General features: G+C 42.3%; 1 protein-coding gene across 1 annotated transcript; it reads left to right on the top strand.

Moving 5' to 3' along the window:
* The first annotated feature begins 5,996 nt into the window (after positions 1-5,996).
* Positions 5,997-21,832, top strand: LOC142760629 (cysteine-rich secretory protein 1-like). Its single transcript, XM_075863820.1, has 4 exons — positions 5,997-6,099; positions 14,984-15,078; positions 19,155-19,246; positions 21,644-21,832. Exons 1-4 carry the CDS (start codon positions 6,076-6,078, stop codon positions 21,769-21,771), a joined length of 339 nt encoding a protein of 112 aa, XP_075719935.1. The 5' UTR covers positions 5,997-6,075; the 3' UTR covers positions 21,772-21,832.
* Positions 21,833-22,070: the final 238 nt, after the last annotated feature.

The following is a 22,070-nucleotide window of genomic DNA, read 5'->3' as shown; positions in this document are numbered from 1 at the left end:
TACCTGCATTACCATTACACCGACTACTAGCTGGGCTGTTCTCCCGGCTGTTATGGAGATCGGTATCCACTAGGGCTGCCATTTCTGAGACCAACACCCTCGCATCATCACCCAACTTGGCAATTTTGCTTGGAATGTCAGAAACAGGATTGGCCTTCCTTTTCTTGGACCCCTTTCTACTGCCCCTAACTACATTAACCCAGCTACTTGCCTGATCCTGCGGGTCCCACCTTACCTATCGGCAGGACAGTGTCTCCTGACCCCCATTTGCTGACGCTGTGTGGTCTTTGTCCCTATCAAATTCAATGGAGAGTTGATTACACTCACACAAGACCCTCCCAATTAAAGTCTATAGGTAGATTAAAGAAATGGAGACCAGGTAGGATCCACTGTAAGAAAGCGACACCATCCAGGCGCAAAACCTCCACGAGTCAATCGGATGTTTGGTAAAACGTATTTATTTTATAAGAACAACAAAACATATTAAAAAACAAGAGTTTCTAAAATATAGCAGGTCCACAACGTGAGGCAGTCTCGCAGCTGACATTGTCCCTTGCGCATGCGCACTGGCCTCCTCCAGTCTGGCATCGGCCGGTCACTAAGCCATAGCTCCCAATTATCCCGGATGCGGCGGGTCAGTCCCGGGCGGTCTTAAAATTGTCCCGCTGGGCGCCACGGTCAACTCGGAGGTAGAGAAGATAGGGGGGCGCAGAGCAGCTGACGCTGATCGCTGCTGACAGGCGCCCTGAATGCTGGACAAGCAGCAGCAATCAGCGTCAGGAGGCAGGGGGTCTTGCAGCAGCGTTCTGACTGGGGTAGATGCCGGCCTGAGAGTGGACCAGTCCAGTCATCTTACCTGTCATCTGACCTCACCTGTCAGGTGACAGGTCAGGTGACTGGACTGGTCTACTCCCGGGCCAGCATCGACCCCAGTCAGAACGCTGCTGCAAGACCTCCTGCCTTCTCCTAACGGTCAGTGACGTCAGGCAGAGCGGAGAGTGGTAGCAGTAGGCTACCTCTACCGCTCTGGCAGCAGATTGGCACAAAGTACAAGGGGGAGGCCTCAGGGAGGTTATGTGGCACTAAGTACAAGGGAGAGGTGTGTTGTGTGGGGCCATTTACAAGGGAGGTGATGGAGCTGATTAGAGTTTATGGAGGTTAGAGAAAGAGTCAAACTGGTCTTTCGGTAGACAATTGTTCCATAAGTGGGACATGCTCCTATTACGCATTTATGGCATATCCCTTTAAGCTGGCTACAGATAACTGTCATTTTTTAGCAAATGGAAATCTGTTGGAAAATGTATCAGATAATTTTCCATTGCTAATTATTTTTTTGGTACAATCCAATGTTTTACAGGGATTGTATGAGATTAGAAGAAAAGATCTGCTCTTTTTTCAAAAACAGGACCACCCATGTCCATGAAATGTGTGTGGTATTGCAGCTCAGCCACAAACAAGTGAATAATGTAATACCAGACACCACCAGTGGTCAAGAGTGGCACTGTTCATACAGCCCCTTTCAAAAAAATTATAAAATGTAGATGTTAAAAAGTATATACTCCGATATCTACATTGACGGTTAAGATGTCTAATTTTCTGATGAATTTCTATTATGATAATGGATTATTATCTATATAAAAAAACAAGAGATTTTATTTTCATTCAAATACCTCATGTAAATGTTTCCTAGGTTATTTTGAAGGAGCACATTGTACCATTTGAAGATCTTACTACTAATGATGCGAAGGTACAGAAAGTAATAACTAATTATCACAATCTTGTCAGAAGACGAGTCAAGCCACCAGCTTCGAATATGCTAAAAATGGTAAGAGATGAAGTCAGTATAGAAGCAGAAATACAAATCTCTATATCCATAGGAAGTGATTTAACAAGCGTGTAGTAGGATTCATGCATAAGAACACAACGGAGATGCCTCAAATTGTGCCAAAATTGTCAAAACTGTGAAAATGGCATAATAGACTTGGTTTCAATCCACAGACAAATTCCTCTTCCTTACACCTCCCCAAAGTTGCTTTACATGTACACAAATATTCTGCGCCAACAAACCGGTCACGTCTTTAATTAATGTCTGTTACTGAGTCATATGTTATGCTGCATTACTTTGTATAGTCTTTATATTTCTTCTTGTCTTCTTCTTTTTCATTCCTACAATGTAATGCTACGTTTTATTTTCTCTACAAGAATTGGAGCCCACAACTGGCAATATCAGCAAAAAAATGGGCAGATCTCTGCTATTTAAATCACAGTACTGTAAGTTATCGAACAATTGATGGTAAGAACAACTTTATTTATGGTTAAAAATACGTATTAGACTTGGGCATATTATTTATTTAGAAGAATTGGTATTGTGGGCCATAATTTCCCTTCCGACTAAGGCCTTGGTGCACGGTGCTGTATGGCGACACATAAAGTCCCAGTGGCGCTCTATTCCCAAATCATAGGCACTCTGTGTACGGCTGTATGAAGCTCCCTATGGCGCAGTGTTTTGGGGTTATTCTAAACACAAGTCTGGCCTTTTGTATTTTTAAAAAAGTATAATAACCAATGACGTCTACTAGTAAATTCTTTGAGTTGTACTCTTCCATCCTTTACCAATGGCTAGTCGAATTGTCCTATTTGGGTGTTTGGATTTGAGTTAGAAACAATAGAAATACAGAGACGATACCTGAAAATTCTTCTGCACTGCCGCTCCTATGGTTGCCTCAGCAATGGAGCCGTCCCTTCTGCTGCTGGATCTTCTAGAAATTGTGCCTTTAAATTAAAAAAATCGGTCTGCCTTAAGTTGACACTAGCAGAAATGGACGGCGGAGGGTGAAGCGCTAACTTTTAGTGATGCTTCCACCAGAGGCGTAGCCAGGTTCTCCAGCACCCGGGGCAAAAATTCAGTTTGGCGCCCCCCCCCTCAACCTCTTTCCCGACATCTCCTTCCCCCTCGCCGTGTTTGTTTTCTCTACCAATTGACGTGTCATTTCTTTTTATGTAACGCGAGCATAAAATTATTTGTACATTTCACAAGCAATATGGTTCTATACACAACACCAGAACCAAGCACACTACATATATACAACACCAGCACAAATACAGCTCAATTTAGTGCAACCCCTGCCGTATAGGTTTGTACGGCGTAAAACTGCAGCTCCCAGCATGGCCCGAACAATGGTAAGGATATGCTGGGAGATGCCGTTTCACAAAAAATAAATCCTATCATAATCAAACCACCCATCATCTCGCTGCAGATCATACAGTGACTACAGTGCTGATTAGAGGCAGAATGAACATTTACATTAAGTGACTCACCGGTGACGTCTCAGATTCTAGTTCTTTTTCTCCATTTGGTCCAGACCTCTATGATGACTTCTCCCGGTCCATTTCTGCAGTTTGCCGCTCACATGTCTTCAGCTTCTCACTTTTCCAACATTTCTGCACCTATAAATAAATATAAAGTTATCATTATACCACACACTACACCCCTAAATATAATAACGCCAAACACTGCACCTCTAGTTATAATAGCACCATACACTGTGTCCCACACACACCGTGACCCCTGTAGATAGTGCCTGCCATAGAGCCCCTGTAGATAGTGCCCCCATATAGCCCACCCCTGTATATAGTGTCCCACAAATAACTCTCCCTATAGTGCTCTACAGATAGCCCACCCCTGTATATAGCCCCCTGTAGATATAGCCCACCCCTGTATATAGAGCTCTACAGATAGCCCAACCATGTATGTAGCCCCCCTGTAGATATAGCCTACCCCTGTATATAGTGCTCCACATATAGTCCACCCCTGTATATAGTGTTTCACAGATAGCCCACCCCTGTATATAGCCCCCCTGTACATATAGTCCACCCCTGTATATAGTGCTCCACTAGATAGTCCACCCCTGTATATAGTGCTCCACAGGTAGCCCACCCCTGTATATACTATATACAAGGGTGGGCTATCTGTGGAGCACTATATACAGGGGTGAACTATATGTACAAGGGGCTATATACAGGGGTGGGCTATATGTACAAGGGGCTATATACAGGGGTGGGCATTCTGTGGAGCACTATAGGGGGGAGCTATTTGTGGGATACTATATACAGGGGTGGGCTATATCTACAGGGGGACTATATACAGGGGTGGGCTATATCTACAGGGGGACTATATACAGGGGTGGGCTATCTACAGGGGGACCATATATACAGGGGGACCATATCTACAGGGGGACCATATCTACAGGGGGACCATATCTACAGGGCTGGGCTATATATACAGGGGTGGGCTATATCTACAGGGCTGGGCTATATCTACAGGGCTGGGCTATATCTACAGGGCTGGGCTATATCTACAGGGGTGGGCTATATCTACAGGGCTGGGCTATATCTACTGGGCTGGGATACACACAGGGGGGCTATATATACAGGGGTGGGCTATACACAGGGGGGTGTCTATCTACAGAGGGGGGCTATACACAGGGGGGCTATATCTACAGGGGTGGGCTATATACAGGGGGAATATATCTACAGGGGGCTATATCTACAGGGCTGGGCTATATACAGGGCGACTATATCTACAGGGGGGCTATATACTGGGGTGGGCTATCTATGGAGCACCATATACAGGGGTAGGCTATATCTACAGGATGCTATATACTATATAGACCACCCCTGTATATGGTGCTCTATAGACAGCCCACTCCAGTATATAGCCCCCTGTAGATATAGTCCCCCTGTATATAGCCCCCCTGTAGATATAGTCCCCCTGTATATAGCCCAGCAGATATAGTCCCCCTGTATATAGCCCAGCCCTGTAGATATAGTTCCCCTGTATATAGCCCAGCCCTGTAGATATAGTCCCCCTGTTTATAGCCCCCCTGTAGATATAGTCCCCCTGTATATAGCCCCCTGTAGATATAGTCCCCCTGTAGATATAGTCCCCCTGTATATAGCCCCCCTGTAGATATAGTCCCCCTATAGATATAGTCCCCCTGTATATAGCCCAGCAGATATAGTCCCCCTGTATATAGCCCAGCCCTGTAGATATAGTCCCCCTGTATATAGCCCAGCCCTGTAGATATAGTCCCCCTGTATATAGCCCACCCCCTGTAGATATAGTCCCCCTGTATATAGCTCAGCCCTGTAGATATAGTCCCCCTTTATATAGCCCCCCTGTAGATATAGTCCCCCTGTATATAGCCCAGCAGATATAGTCCCCCTGTATATAGCCCAGCCCTGTAGATATAGTCCCCCTGTATATAGCCCACCCCCTGTAGATATAGTCCCCCTGTATATAGCCCAGCCCTGTAGATATAGTCCCCCTGTATATAGCCCAGCCCAGTAGATATAGTCCCCCTGTATATAGCCCACCCCCTGTAGATATAGTCCCCCTGTATATAGCCCAGCCCTGTAGATTTAGTCCCCCCGTAGATAAAGTCCCCCGTGTAGACAAAGTCCCCCCCGCAGATACAGCCGCACTTCTATTACAATTTAAAAATAATAATAAAAAATAAAAAAATTCAAACTCACCTTATTCCCGCTCCCACGCCGTCCGGCAGCAATGGAGACCTGCTCTCTTCTGCGCAGGTCTCCAGGGGGTTGAACACAGCGTCTATGAAAGGCGCTGATTGGCTAGGCAGGATGACTTTCCCTGTCAGTCAGTCAGCGTCTTTCATCGACGGAAGCGTCACTGGTACAAAAGGTACCAGTTGCTTCATTCGTGGAGAGGCGCTGAATGGCCGGGCACGGAACGTGCCCGATCATTCATTGCTTCTAATTGTACCTGTGTCCTTGCGACACAGGTACAATTATAGTGCAGGAGGAGGTGGCGCTGGCGCCCCCCTCTGAACTGCGCCCGGGGCACATGCCCCGCTTGCCCCCCCCCCCCCTAGCTACGCCCCTGCTTCCACTCCAGTGTAAATATATTCTTTTTCAATTTATATTTTTGAAGGAAGCCCTTGTGGAGAAAATATTCTGATTTCACCAGCGTGTTTGTCCTGGGAAGATGTCATTCGCATATGGGAGTCTGAGAAAGAATTTCTTAACTTTTCAATAGGCGCTATAAAAGACATGATTGTCGCACATTACACTCAGGTGAGCATTTATACGTATTCAGGCACAAGGTTTACAATTTGTATCGGCTGATTATACTCCATAATCATGGAGGCCTCAGGTTTGGGTAAGGAGGTCTAAAAAGAACCAAAAAGCCAACTGACCCAAGCAATTTGGCATGTACCAAGGCCTTCTTAAAACAGAAGATATTTACATTCTTACGACCAGACAAAAAGGAAATTAATCTTCATTCTGGGATAAAGGGCAGCGGCAAGCAAATTGTTATTTTTATGCCCTTATTGGCCAACTCTGTAGCCAGACCCGCTGGTGTATATAACAGAGGCAGGCTAATAAGTACAAAGCATGTGTACAACTTATTAACCTTCATCATTGCAAGATACTGTATAGAAACCATGGCTCTCTGGAGGTAGGGATTGGGAGGTCCCACTACTAAGTACGCAATAAGGTTTGTGTCACTTTTCATGCTTGTTTGTCATGAGGATATATCAGGATATTGTGCCCTTGTGGGATGCCCCTCCTGATAGTCTCGGGGTGGGGCTGCAGGTTGTACAACACAGCTCCCGCTTTGGGACACAAATGTATAATTTGAGCACTAGGGGATGTTTTGGCAGCTGTCTGAGCAAACGAGAGATGGGCCTCCCTAAGCTTCAGCGATGGACGGCCACTTATTCCTGACACTTGTGAGGTCTTCTGACTTGGGAGGTTGGGGTCATTCCCATTTTGGAGATGAGTTGAGAAGGAGCGCATCTTTGCGTACATTTTTATATGTCTTTTGTGTGACAAAAAGCAGAATCTCGGGCTTTAAAAAGAAGAAATAAAAAAAAGTGGGCTAAAAGGAGATAAAAGCCCCCTGGCTCAAGCAAGTGGAAAACTTCTAGGCCTTTTTAAACAGAACCAACTAGGCATACAAAAATGCATGTATAATGCAGAGCCATTGTTTAAACGTACATTCCATCCATTTGAAAGTATATGCAGTGTATATATATACACTACCGTTCAAAAGTTTAGGGTCACTTAGAAATTTCCTTATTTTTGAAAGAAAAGCACAGTTTTTTTCAATGAAGATAACATTAAATTAATCAAAAATACAATCTATACATTGTTAATGTGCTAAATGACTATTCTAGCTGCAAACGTCTGGTTTTTAATGCAATATCTACATAGGTGTATAGAGGCCCATTTCCAGCAACCATCACTCCAGTGTTCTAATGGTACATTGTGTTTGCTAACTGTGTTAGAAGGCTAATGGATGATTAGAAAACACTTGAAAACCCTTGTGCAATTATGTTAGCACCGCTGTAAACAGTTTTGCTGTTTAGAGGAGCTATAAAACTGACCTTCCTTTGAGCTAGTTGAGAATCTGGAGCATTACATTTGTGGGTTCGATTAAACTCTCAAAATGGCTAGAAAAAGAGAGCTTTTATGTGAAACTCGACAGTCTATTCTTGTTCTTAGAAATGAAGGCTATTCCATGCGAGAAATTGCCAAGAAACTGAAGATTTCCTACAACGGTGTGTACTACTCCCTTCGGAGGACAGGACAAACAGGCTCTAACCAGAGTAGAAAGAGAAGTGGGAGGCCCCGATGCACAACTGAGCAACAAGACAAGTACATTAGAGTCTCTAGTTTGAGAAATAGATGCCTCACAGGTCCTCAACTGGCAGCTTCATTAAATAGTACCCGCAAAATGCCAGTGTCAACGTCTACAGTGAAGAGGCGACTCCGGGATGGTGGAGGTCATGGGATGGTCTGGGGTTGCTTTGGTGCTGGTAAAGTGGGAGATTTGTACAAGGTAAAAAGGATTTTGAATAAGGAAGGCTATCACTCCATTTTGAAACGCCATGCCATACCCTGTGGACAGCGCTTGATTGGAGCCAATTTCATCCTACAACAGGACAATGACCCAAAGCAAACCTCCAAATGATGCAAGAACTATTTAGGGAAGAAGCAGGCATCTGGTATTCTATCTGTAATGGAGTGGCCAGCGCAGTCACCAGATCTCAACCCCATAGAGCTGTTGTGGGAGCAGCTTGACCGTATGGTACGCAAGAAGTGCCCATCAAGCCAATCCAACTTGTGGGAGGGGCTTCTGGAAGCATGGGGTGAAATTTCTCCCGTTTAACTCAGCAAATTAACAGCTAGAATGCCAAAGGTCTGCAATGCTGGAATTGCTGCAAATGGAGCATTCTTTGACGAAAGCAAAGTTTGAAGGAGAAAATTATTATTTGAAATAAAAATCATTATTTCTAACCTTGTCAATGTCTTGACTATATTTTCTAGTCATTTTGCAACTCATTTGATAAATATAAGTGTGAGTTTTCATGGAAAACACAAAATTGTCTGGGTGACCCCAAACTTTTGAACGGTAGTGTATATATATATATATATATATATATATATATATATATATATTTGTAGAGCCCGGTGTAAAAATTAATACAGATTATCAAAGCAAACGCTACCCAGACATTGAGCCTGAAAGAAATGTTTGGCGATTTCAGCTCTGAAGCCAGTGGAATTGTGAATGCCGCTATACTGGAATACAGGTTGTAGCTGAGGATCAGTACAAGATAGTAATGTGATGTGTTCACAATATGAGCTAACTTTTTATGTACTGTAGATGAATTGTATTTTATCATTAAAGTGTTGAACAGTATTCCATGCGTTTCGTATGATCTGGGGATAATGGAGTACTAATTCACATACTAGCATCTTCTATAAGTTGTACATCCTTACATTTGCTTCCACTGTAGCTTATGGATGCAGTTTGCCACATGTGATTAAAAAAAGGCTTTTAATGGTTACGCTCTGTCACCCTACATCGGCCTAAGGTCTTGCTTTAGCTTATATGATTTCTTTTTCTAACCGCTATGAGGGATTTTATTTGTAAGGATTTGTCAAAGAATGGGATTCCCTTTCCAATGCAATGAATAAAACTAAACTATTCCAAATGTACCAGATAATAACAGGAAACCCAAATACATTTGTTTTGTACGCAATGTTTAAAATCATATATATTGTCCAGATGTTGTTCCTTCAACAATGCCCCTGAAACTCTGGGCCACATCTTCAAAAACATTCCTGTTGATATATTTACATATATTAACTGCTATAGTGCCCAATTATTTACTGCTGTACAGCGTCCTGTACAAGTAATAGTGCTATACAATGCCTATATGAAGAGTTCCATATAGTATCCAAATAACTAAGGTATAGAGTGCCCAGATAACTAAAGCGTACAGTGCTCAGATAACTAATGCATAGTGTTTAGATAACTAATGCTTACAGTGATAAGATAACTAATGCCTACAGTGCCCAGATAACTAATGCCTACAGTGCCCAGATAACTAATGTAATATAGTGCCCAGATAACTAATGCCTACAGTGCCCAGATAACTAATGCATACAGTGCCCAGATAATTAATGCATACAGTGCCCAGATAACTAATGCATACAGTGCCTAGATAATTAATGCATGCAGTGCCCAGATAACTAATGTATACAGTGCCCAGATAACTAATGCCTACAGTGCTCAGATAACTAATGCCTTCAGTTCCCAGATAACTAATGCCTACAGTGCCCAGATAACTAATATATATAGTGCCCAGATAACTATTGCCTACAGTGCCCAGATAACTAATGCTTACAGTGCTCAGATAACTAATGTATACTGTGCCCAGATAACTAATGCATACAGTGCCCAGATAATTAATGCATGCAGTGCCCAGATAACTAATGCATACAGTGCCCAGATAACTAATGCATACAGTGCCCAGATAACTAATGCCTACAGTGCCAGATAACTAATGCCTGCAGTGCCCAGATAACTAATGTATACAGTGCCCAGATAACTAATGCATACAGTGCTCCGATAACTAATGCATAGAGTGCCCAGATAACTAATGCATACAGTGCCTAGATAACTAATGCTTACAGTGCCTAGATAACTACTGCCTACAGTGCCCAGATAACTACTGCCTACAGTGCTCAGATAACTAATGCTTACAGTGCCGAGATAAGTAATGCATACAGTGCCCAGATAAGTAATGTATACAGTGTTCAGATAACTAATGCCTACAGTGCCCAGATAACTACTGCATACAGTGCTCAGATAACTAATGCCTACACTGCCCAGATAACTACTGCATACAGTGCTTAGATAACTAATGCCTACAGTGCCAAGATAACTACTGCATACAGAGCTCAGCTAACTAATGCATACAGTGCTCAGATAACTAATGGATACAGTGCGCATATAACTAATGCATACAGTGCCTAGATAACTAATGCTTATAGTGCCCAGATAACTACTGCCTACAGTGCCCAGATAACTACTGCCTACAGTGCTCAGATAACAAATGCTTACAGTGCCCAGATAACTAATGCATACAGTGTCCAGATAACTAATGCATACAGTGCACAATAACTAATGGATACAGTGCCCATATAACTAATGCATACAGTGCCCAGATAACTAATGCATACAGTGCCCAGCTAAGTAATGCATACAGTGCTCAGATAACTAATGCCTACACTGCCCAGATAACTAGTGCATACAGTGCTCAGATAACTAATGCCTACACTGCCCAGATAACTAGTGCATACAGTGCTCAGATAACTAATGCCTACACTGCCCAGAAAAACTACTGCATACAGTGCTTAGATAAATAATGCCTACAGTGCCAAGATAACTACTGCATACAGTGCTCAGCTAACTAATGTATACAGTACCCAGATAACTAATGCCTACAGTGCCCAGATAACTAATGCCTACAGTGCCCAGATAACTAATGTATAAAGTGTGCAGATAACTAATGTATACAGTGCTCAGATAACTAATGGATACAGTGCCCATATAACTAATGCATACAGTGCCTAGATAACTAATGCTTATAGTGCCCAGATAACTACTGCCTACAGTGCCCAGATAACTACTGCCTACAGTGCTCCGATAACAAATGCTTACAGTGCCCAGATAACTAATGCATACAGTGCCCAGATAACTAATGGATACAGTGCCTAGGTAACTAATGCTTATAGTGCCCAGATAACTACTGCCTACAGTGCCCAGATAACTACTGCCTACAGTGCTCCGATAACAAATGCTTACAGTGCCCAGATAACTAATGCATACAGTGCCCAGATAACTAATGCATACAGTGCTCAGATAACTACTGCCTACAGTGCTCAGATAAGTAATGCATACACTGCTCAGATAACTAATGCTTACAGTGCCCAGATAACTACTGCATACAGTGCTCAGATAACTAATGTCTACAGTGCCCAGATAACTAGTGCATACAGTGCTCAGATAACTAATGCTTACAGTGACCAGATAACTACTGCATACAGTGCTTAGATAACTAATGCCTACAGTGCCAAGATAACTACTGCATACAGTGCTCAGCTAACTAATGTATACAGTACCCAGATAACTAATGCCTACAGTGCCCAGATAACTAATGCCTACAGTGCCCAGATAACTAATGTATGCAGTGTCCAGATAACTAATGCATACAGCGTCCAGATAACTAATGCATACAGTGCACAATAACTAATGGATACAGTGCCCATATAACTAATGCATACAGTGCCCAGATAACTAATGCATACAGTGCCCAGCTAAGTAATGCATACAGTGCTCAGGTAACTAATGCCTACAGTGCCCAGATAACTACTGCATACAGTGCTCAGATAACTAATGCCTACACTGCCCAGATAACTACTGCATACAGTGCTTAGATAAATAATGCCTACAGTGCCAAGATAACTACTGCATACAGTGCTCAGCTAACTAATGTATACAGTACCCAGATAACTAATGCCTACAGTGCCCAGATAACTAATGCCTACAGTGCCCAGATAACTAATGTATACAGTGCCCAGCTAAGTAATGCATACAGTGCTCAGATAACTACTGCCTACAGTGCTCAGATAACTAATGCATACAGTGCTCAGATAACTAATGCATACAGTGCTCAGCTAAGTAATGCATACAGTGCTCAGATAACTACTGCCTACAGTGCTCAGCTAAGTAATGCATACAGTGCTCAGATAACTAATGCTTATAGTGCCCAGATAACTACTGCCTACAGTGCCCAGATAACTACTGCTTACAGTGCTCCGATAACAAATGCTTACAGTGCCCAGATAACTAATGCATACAGTGCCCAGATAACTAATGGATACAGTGCCCAGATAACTAATGCATACAGTGCTCAGATAACTACTGCCTACAGTGCTCAGATAAGTAATGCATACACTGCTCAGATAACTAATGCATACAGTGCCCAGATAACTACTGCATACAGTGCTCAGATAACTAATGTCTACAGTGCCCAGATAACTAGTGCATACAGTGCTCAGATAACTAATGCTTACAGTGACCAGATAACTACTGCATACAGTGCTTAGATAACTAATGCCTACAGTGCCAAGATAACTACTGCATACAGTGCTCAGCTAACTAATGTATACAGTACCCAGATAACTAATGCCTACAGTGCCCAGATAACTAATGCCTACAGTGCCCAGATAACTAATGTATGCAGTGTCCAGATAACTAATGCATACAGTGCTCAGATAACTAATGGATACAGTGCCCATATAACTAATGCATACAGTGCCTAGATAACTAATGCTTACAGTGCCCAGATAACTACTGCCTACAGTGCCCAGATAACTACTGCCTACAGTGTTCAGATAACTAATGCCTACAGTGCCCAGATAACTAATGTATACAGTGTCCAGATAACTAATGCATACAGTGCTCAGATAACTAATGCTTACAGTGCCCAGATAACTAATGCATACATTGCCCAGCTAAGTAATGCATACAGTGCTCAGATAACTAATGCTTACAGTGCCCAGATAACTAATGCATACATTGCCCAGCTAAGTAATGCATAAAGTGCTCAGATAACTAATGCCTACAGTGCCCATATAACTACTGCCTACAGTGCTCAGATAACTAATGCTTATAGTGCCCAGATAACTAATGCATACAGTGCTCAGATAACTAATGCATACAGTGCTCAGCTAAGTAATTCATACAGTGCTCAGATAACTAATGCATACAGTGCTCAGATAACTAATGCATACAGTGCTCAGCTAAGTAATGCATACAGTGCTCAGATAACTACTGCCTACAGTGCCCAGATAACTAATGCTTATAGTGCCCAGATAACTAATGCATATAGTGCCCAGCTAAGTAATGCATACAGTGCTCAGATAACTACTGCCTACAGTGCACAGATAACTAATGCTTATAGTGCCCAGATAACTAATGCATACAGTGCCCAGATAACTAATGCATACAGTGCCCAGCTAAGTAATGCATTCAGTGCTCAGATAACTACTGCCTACAGTGCACAGATAACTAATGCTTATAGTGCCCAGATAACTAATGCATACAGTGCCCAGCTAACTAATGCATACAGTGCTCAGATAACTACTGCCTACAGTGCTCAGATAACTAATGCATACAGTGCTCAGATAACTAATGCATACAGTGCTCAGCTAAGTAATGCATACAGTGCTCAGATAACTACTGCCTACAGTGCTCAGCTAAGTAATGCATACAGTGCTCAGATAACTAATGCTTATAGTGCCCAGATAACTAATGCATACAGTGCCCAGCTAAGTAATGCATACAGTGCTCAGATAACTAATGCATACAGTGCTCAGATAACTAATGTCTACAGTGCTCAGATAACTAATGCATACAGTGCCCAGCTAAGTAATGCATACAGTGCTCAGATAACTAATGCATACAGTGCCCAGCTAAGTAATGCATACAGTGCTCAGATAACTACTGCCTACAGTGCTCAGCTAAGTAATGCATACAGTGCTCAGATAACTAATGCATACAGTGCTCAGATAACTAATGCATACAGTGCTCAGCTAAGTAATGCATACACTGCTCAGATAGCCTAACACTGTCACATCACGCTGTGGTAATGTTGGATTGTTATGGATGATACTTAATGGCACTAGGGTATGAGGTTATAAAAAAAAATATAGCACCAGGGGACCCAGAAAAACATCAGTGGTGGAACAGCCAAGAATCAGCAACGTAAGTGAATGACTCTGACCTTTTTATTGTTTTCATATTCTGCTAATATGAGCTTTAAAAAATAAAACGTGTGATCTCAGCATGAAAACTTTACCACCAGCCGCCGCCCCATCGTTCTAAGCACAGTTACCCCTGCCGCCTTTATATGACAGGTGGAGGTAAAGAGGGTAAGGATGGGACGCTGCTTATGTGCCAGTGCAGTTTTCTTACCCCTCAGGCTAAAATTTGCCAGCCAACCCATGCCTGCAGCCTATAAGAGGCTGGAACAGGATCCCTGCGCAGGCCGGCCTGATGACGTCACTGAATCACGCCGGCCTACACAAGGGCCCTGTCTCGGCGTGTGGCATCATCTACAAAGGGGAGAGTGTGTGACACCATCTACAGGGGCAGTGTGTAGCACTATCTACAGTGCGTGTGTGTGCGCGTAGCACAATCTACAGGGGGTAACTATAGGGTCTTATAGATATCTCCGAGATATACTGTATATCTTTATTTTCAGGGGGGGAGTAAACATATGTCTTGGGGCTTGTGCCCCTGATCTTTTAATACCGTAGCAACGTCCCTGATGAGCCCAGATAAAATCTGAAAAAGGTAATATTAGTCCTGAGGGTTTTCCAAAAGAGTTGTGAAACAAGTTCAAGCATGGTACTTAGAAATCATAGGGTCCAATACCAAAACTCAGGAATCCGTGGGGGCTCCATTCTGTCCCATAACTATCTCTGCTGAGGAAGAAGTAGACGTTTAGATACGCCTCTCTGCAAGTATTTAGAGTGAGGAGACCGCGTACCTAATTTCTCCTACTTTCAATGTTTTTACCTTTCCCCTCCACAGCTTGTCGCAGATAACACATTTTCTGTCGGATGTGCAGTTGCTGAATGCCCAGGGGACCCCAATTTTTGCTTCTATGTCTGTCATTATTATACTGCGTGAGTATGTGCCAAATTAAAGCTACCATTAGTTTTGACTTTTGTACACCTTATTGCACGGTTCACACTGAACACTGCTGTAAAATGCTTTTGGTGCGTAAGCCTAATGGATCCATAGACATCGATTGGTCCAGCGGATGCTGAAAGAGTCATTTTGTCATCCGCCGGACTGATATATCTTAGTATACTTTTTCTTAGATGTATATGAAAGGGCTTTTGTTTTATGATTGTTGAGAGTCCCAGCATTCTCTGCAGGTCTCTAATCCATCAAAAATTTATTTCAGATTATATTGATATATTGTAGTGGGAAAAACTTCTCCATTAGACCACTACTGGCTTAGATGACTTGACAAACGTTCTATAGATTTAAAGGGCCAGCACCCAAGATTTTAGTGGGAAAATCCCTGTGATTGCTCACTACTGGCTTGGATGATTAGATAAGATTTTTATAGACTTTATGGGCCAGCTCATATGATATTGTGATGTGCTGGTCAATGATCTTATGTTCTTGTGTCTTTCCTCACTATTTTTTTGCTCATAAGACCAATAAAATTGAATTGTTCCAGTGTCATTTGGGAAGTTGCACTTCCTGTCTGTGAAAAACATTTAGAGGATAACTCCTGCATCCCTAGATCTTATATTATTTGATATCATCATATGAGGTTATTGGTGGATGGATTATGGTCCCTTCCCATGTATAGTTTCCACCCCAGGCTGGGACCCACAATATTTAAAGTGTAGCTAAACATTTGACAAACTTCTGACATGCCATAGTGACATGTCAGAAGTTTGGATTGGTGGGGGTCCGAGCACCGTGCCCCCCACCAATCGCTGGAACGAAGTAGCTGAAGCGCTCGTGTGAGCGCTCAGCCTCTTCGTGTCTGTTCGGCTTTTTCCGGAAATAAATGTATCGGTGTACGAAATCAATAGAAAGTCTATGAGCCCGTACTCCGATACATCGGCTTTCCGGAAAAAGCCGAACAGACACGAATCGGCTAAGCGCTCACACGAGACCTTCAGTTGCTTCGTTCTAGCGATTGGTGGGGGTCTCAGTGCTCGGACCCCCACCAATCCAAACTTCTGACATGTCACTGTGACATGTCAGAAGTTTGTCAAACATTTAGCTACACTTTAAAGGGGTTGTCTGCATTGTACATTCCATTTTTGTTAGAAGGGTCCCCCGATGTTAAGCTGATGAGTTCACACTGCTGCACAGATCCCAGTGATCAGTGCTAATCAGTGGAGGAACCTGACAGCAACTGTTCAATTTTCCTGCAGCGCCACCACAGGGGAAATGAAACATTACACTGTGCCCATTCAGATCAAGTAAAGCATGGACATCCACGGTCCTCCAGAGTGAGATGTTCTTTGAAGCTTCTATTCATTCTGGCAAATTGATGAAGGTCCTGATTGGGGTACCTCCCTCTCTATTACCTAAGAATTCTCTAATAGAGTATATAAAAATGGGAAATCCAACTAGACTACCCCTTTAAAAAAAATGTGTCTACCTGTTTAAAGCAAAAGTTTGGAAGGCAAAAACAGATGTGTCCGCCATTACGTTTTCTTGAATTTGGTTAAGGACTATACATTATCGTGACATACTAGCAAAACACACATAAACAAATATAGCATAGCCATCTCGTGACTGCAAAATCACTTTTGTTCTAAACGCCAGTCATCTAGTGCAACACATCTTAGGATATTTTGAGATGAGATAAAGGGTAAGAAAGGACACATCTTTATGCACCATACAATCATAACATTAAAACCATGTAAGCATACAAGATAATATTGTATAGTTTGACCTCATGCGGCCAAAACGGCTCTGACCCGTTGAGGCATGGACTCCACAAGACCACAGAAGGTGTCCTGTGGTAAGGGTCTTATCGTAATTTGTGGATGGGGCCTCCAAGGATTGGACTTGTTTCTTCAGTACATCCCACAGATGCTCGAACAGATTGAGATCTGGAGAATTTGGACACCAAGTCAACATCTTGAACTATTTGACATATTTCTCAGACCATTCCTGAACAATGTTTGCAGTGTGGCAGGGGCATTATCCTACTGGAAGAGGCCACGGCCGTTAGGGAATACTGTTACCATAAAGGGTTGTACTTGGTCTCCAGCAATGTTTGGGTCGGTGGTACGTGTCACAGCCACATGAATGCCAGGACCCAAGGTTTCCTAGCAGAACATTGTCCAGAGCATCGCACTGCCTCCGCCGGCTTGTCATCTACCCATAGTGCATCCTGGTGCCATCTCTTTTCCAGGTACATGACGTGCATCCGGTCATCCACATGATGTAAAAGAAAACGTGATTCAGGAGACCAGGCACCTTCTTCCATAGCAGATAAAAACAAGGACATTTATGCAAAAACACCGAAAAAGGCCATACTTACAAATGGACACAGCCAGGTCAGAAACGCTGATGAAAGGGCGAGCAGGTGCTTTAAATAATAATAGCCACTCCCACTAGTCTTGAGGGGAGTGGTATGTGGTGCATGGGATGTGTAGTAAGAAATAATAAATGAATAGTGTATGTGCAAGTGTAATAATGTAAGTGAAATATAGGGGGCAGTAATGAGTAAAGTGCCTAAAAAATAAATGAATAATGGGATGCAAGTGTGTGAAACATGGAGGGATAGTGTGTAAGTCATGAGGCGCAACGTGACTAGCCAGGTAGAAGCCTATTTGTGACGCCCTCGCAAGTCTGGGGATCCTTGTCGTGGATTGCGAGCTTGCGTCCTTTTGGCCAAAATGATCACTAATACCCCAGGTATTTTTCATTATTATGTATATTCGCTTCTTTTGGACACAGCCAGGTCTTTGATGCTGGGAGAGCATGGTGTGTTGTTGTTTGGCCTAGCAAGCAGGGTAGCCCGCTCTATGAATTATCAAGGCATCACAAATAGGCTTCTACCTGGCTAGTCACGTTGCGCCTCATGACGTACACACTATCCCTCCATGTTTCACACACTTGCATCCCATTATTCATTTATTTTTTAGGCACTTTACTCATTACTGCCCCCTATATTTCACTTACATTATTACACTTGCACATACACTATTCATTTATTATTTCTTACTACACATCCCATGCACCACATACCACTCCCCTCAAGACTAGTGGGAGTGGCTATTATTATTTAAAGCACCTGCTCACTCGCCTTCATCAGCGTTTCTGACCTGGCTGTGTCCATTTGTAAGTATGGCCTTTTTCGGTGTTTTTACCTTCTTCCATAGCTCCTAGGTCCGGTTCTAGGCAGATTTGGCGGTGACAACGGTCAGCGGCTATGCAGCCCCATATGCAGCAAGCTGCGATGCTCTGTATATTCTGACACCTTTCCACCATAGCCAGCAGTAACTTTTTCACAATTTGGGCTACAGTATCTCTTCTGTTGGATTGGACCAGACAGACTAGCCTTTGTTCCCCCCTCGCATCAATGAGCCTTGGACACCCATGACCTTGTCTATCATTCACCGGTTGTCCTTTCATGGGCCATTTTTGGTAAGTACTAACCCCTGCAAACCAGAAACACCCTAGAAGACCGGCCATTTTGGAGTTCCTCTGACCCAGTCATCTAGGCATTACAATTTGGCCCTTGACAAAGTCACTCAGATTCTTAGGGTGAGTTTACACAAAGTATTTTGACGAGTTTTTTGGCGGCCGAAAATGCCTCCCATTGACATCAATGGGAGAAAGAGAAAGCGTATTTTGCAGCGTTTTATGCCCGCGGCGCTCAATGGCCGCGGGGCGAAAAACGCAATGAAAATGGAATTTTGAGGCAGAATTCCCTCCTGCAAAAAACTCTGTGTGAACCCGGCCTTACACTTGAAAAAATGTTTCAGCTTCCAACATCAACTTCAAAAACTGACTTATCACTTGCTGCGTAATATACCCCCTCCCCCCGTGTCAGACGCCATATGTCAGACGCCATTGTAACCAGATCATCAGTGTATTTCACTTCACCTGTCGCTGGTTTTAATGTTATGGCTGGATGGTGTATAGTCTATAATATTACAATGTATTTATACAATAATAGTTGTATCATTTGAACCCTTTCTTCTTTTTTTAGAGGAAATGCAGCTGCATCATTGTACACGCCATATATTCAAGGGAAACCATGCCGCAAATGTAAAGCTGCCTGTGATGGACAAAAGCTCTGCTGTAAGTATTACATCCTGCCCACTCCTCCTTATGATTTATCAATGTTCAATTTAGACAAAAATGTGAGTGCTGGCTCTCTGGACTCAGCAAAGCAGGTGATGATTTTGTGGGATTGAGTTGGTACCTCGACAGGAAAGACAGCAAAAATCTAAAGCCAACTTTTATTTTAGTGCAAACCACAGTGACATAATGTGCAGAAACAGAGGACACCAACACAAAACCCACTAAGTTTTTGTTGCAATACCATGCCTGAACACATGGTGTGCTGCGAGTCAAAACGATCACATGAATTAGTGCTGAAAACAGATACAATTGGACAAGTAGAACTCAATACTATTTGTTTTCATAGCGGCTGGGTTTGTAATGGTAGTACATGGGGTAGGACATCACATATTTTATTTGTGGGCCGAGCTTTACAGACATGCAAGAACAAAGAAAAAAATCATAAAAAATTGCCACCTTTAAATCCAATGTCCTTATTAATATAAAAATGTCCGCTGAACAACCGACCAGGGTATATGCTACACAATGAAAATAATTGTCAGCATGCACCTTGTGTACACCATAAACGAACTGTGTAACAGAACTCAGCGGTGGAATTAATACTGTAGTAGCCTTAGTCCCAGCTACATGTGCCTTTTCTGGTAAGCTCAAGGCATGAACCCTGGTGTGTAAATTTATCTATCTATCTATCTATCTATCTATCTATCTATCTATCTATCTATCTATCTATCTATCTATCTATCTATCTATCTATCTATCTATCTATCTATCTATCATCTATCTATCACACAAAAAATGGTGACAGCACACTGTGAACACTAATGCCACCTAAGCCACTAAATATAAATAAATATGCATTACTGCTAAGTCTACATAAAAAAGGGAGGTTCTTAACGCACATTTTGATCAAATTGTGGGAGCCCACCTGCCACGACAAGGCGACCTCTATGAGGTAGGAACCTACGCTGCACATACACCCAGAACTGGGGCTAAGCCTACATATATCTGGGGATGGTAGGAACCAGCATTAAACTAATAAAATCACCCAGGGCAGAATGGGAGGAGTGCAAGATCAAAAGTGGAGGCAGTCACCAACCCCACATGTATGAATCACATAAACACAAAAGTTTGAACAACACATATCTATCTATCTATCTATCTATCTATCTATCTATCTATCTATCTATCTATCTATCTATCTATCTATCTATCTATCTATCTATCTATCTATCTATCTATCTATCTATCTATCTATCTCATATCTATCTATCTATCTATCTATCTATCTATCTATCTATCTATCTATCTATCTATCTATCTATCTATCTATCTATCTATCTATCTATCTATCTATCTATCTGTCTGTCTGTCTGTCTGTCTGTCTGTCTGTCTATCTACACTCTATGGCCAAAAGTATGTGGATACTCCCAAATTATGTCAGCCAGACCCATTAAAAACAGTTGCATAAAATCAATCACACAGTTATGCACTCTCCATAGGTACACATTAGTAGTAGTCTAGGTCGTCCAGTAGAGCTCAGTGAGAAAATAAAAATGAATTAGGAAAAAAGTATCATTAAAGTATATTCCAGTATGTACAGTATTTTTAATTAGTAACAAAAGTAAAGTGATACATTCTTTTTAGAACGTTTTCTGTGATGGACCAGTAAGTGAGAAGATCTCATTCTTCACATGTATTAGAGAGGTTGTCTTAAGCAGACGATCCCTGTCCATATGCTCTTGCTTGAGATCCCCCTCATTGAGCCAGAACAGAGAGCTTCGCTGTAAGTGCCTGTTCCGTCCATGTATTACATGGACGACAATTCATTTAAATTGGTTTCATGTAATGTTACATTTACCCAGAAGTGGGCGCTGCAGGGAACTTGTATGACCAGTGGCGGATTCCTCCAGTGATAACAGCTAATCACCAGGGGTTAGAGGAGCTTGACCTGTCGCGTTGGCTTCCATTTTAAAAAGGGCTGTCTTCATGAGAAAACCCTTTTAAAGCGAAGGTCAACGTCTACCGAAACCGAAGCAAATATTTTATATCTTTTATTTAATAAGCAGAAATTCCATATTTTAGTTCTATTAGAAAAATCACTTCCCTTAATATCTGAAGTGTTCTGAAAATATCCTACAGGGCAGCTAACGAATGAAGGATTCCCGTCAACAAGTTCATTTTACAAAAACAGATCCCTTTCAAAGGTGTCAAATGACATCATATTAGGAAAATGCTGTCTATGCGATTCCGTAATATCTGAGTGGGAAGCGACATGTTAAAGAGCCCTCTGGGGGCGCCCGGTGGTGACCCTATCGTATGTCAGACATTGTACAAAGCTCTATGATGTGGATTCATTTATAAATCCTGATATGGATCTCTCTTTTTTCCCCACAGTGAATTATTGTCCACATGCAGATCGAGCAATAAACTGTCTGAAAGCGAAATATTACAATTTATGTCCTCATCCTCGAGTAAAATTGTTGTGTAGAGCTACCTGTGAATGTGTTAATCAAATTTTTTAACCCCAATGTTCGACTTTCTTCATTCCTCGTGGTTCTGATATTCTGTGTTTAGCATCTGAAGCGATTTGTCTGTAGCTGATCAGCCAACGATGAGACATACTGTATATTGCTGAATAAAGATGTATATATTCTAACTGAAGGTCACAGTAGTCATGGCGTATACTTCTTTCCTCCTGCTCAGTTGTGTACTTAGATCTATCTATCTATCTATCTATCTATCTATCTATCTATCTATCTATCTATCTATCTATCTATCTATCTATCTATCTATCTATCTATCTATCTATCTATCTATCTAT

This window comes from Rhinoderma darwinii, chromosome 4 (genome assembly GCF_050947455.1).
Source record: "Rhinoderma darwinii isolate aRhiDar2 chromosome 4, aRhiDar2.hap1, whole genome shotgun sequence".
Lineage (NCBI taxonomy): Eukaryota > Metazoa > Chordata > Amphibia > Anura > Rhinodermatidae > Rhinoderma > Rhinoderma darwinii.
Note: the sequence above shows the minus strand (reverse complement) of the source record. Positions and strands in the feature narration are given on the sequence as shown.

Excerpts from the sequence above, each read along its gene's own strand:
- LOC142760629 (XM_075863820.1), top strand. The coding sequence starts at position 6,076 with ATGATTGTCGCACATTACACTCAG. Across the intron at positions 6,100-14,983 it reads TTGTCGCACATTACACTCAG|CTTGTCGCAGATAACACATT; the intron begins GTGAGCATTTAT and ends TCCCCTCCACAG. Across the intron at positions 15,079-19,154 it reads GTCTGTCATTATTATACTGC|AGGAAATGCAGCTGCATCAT; the intron begins GTGAGTATGTGC and ends TTCTTTTTTTAG.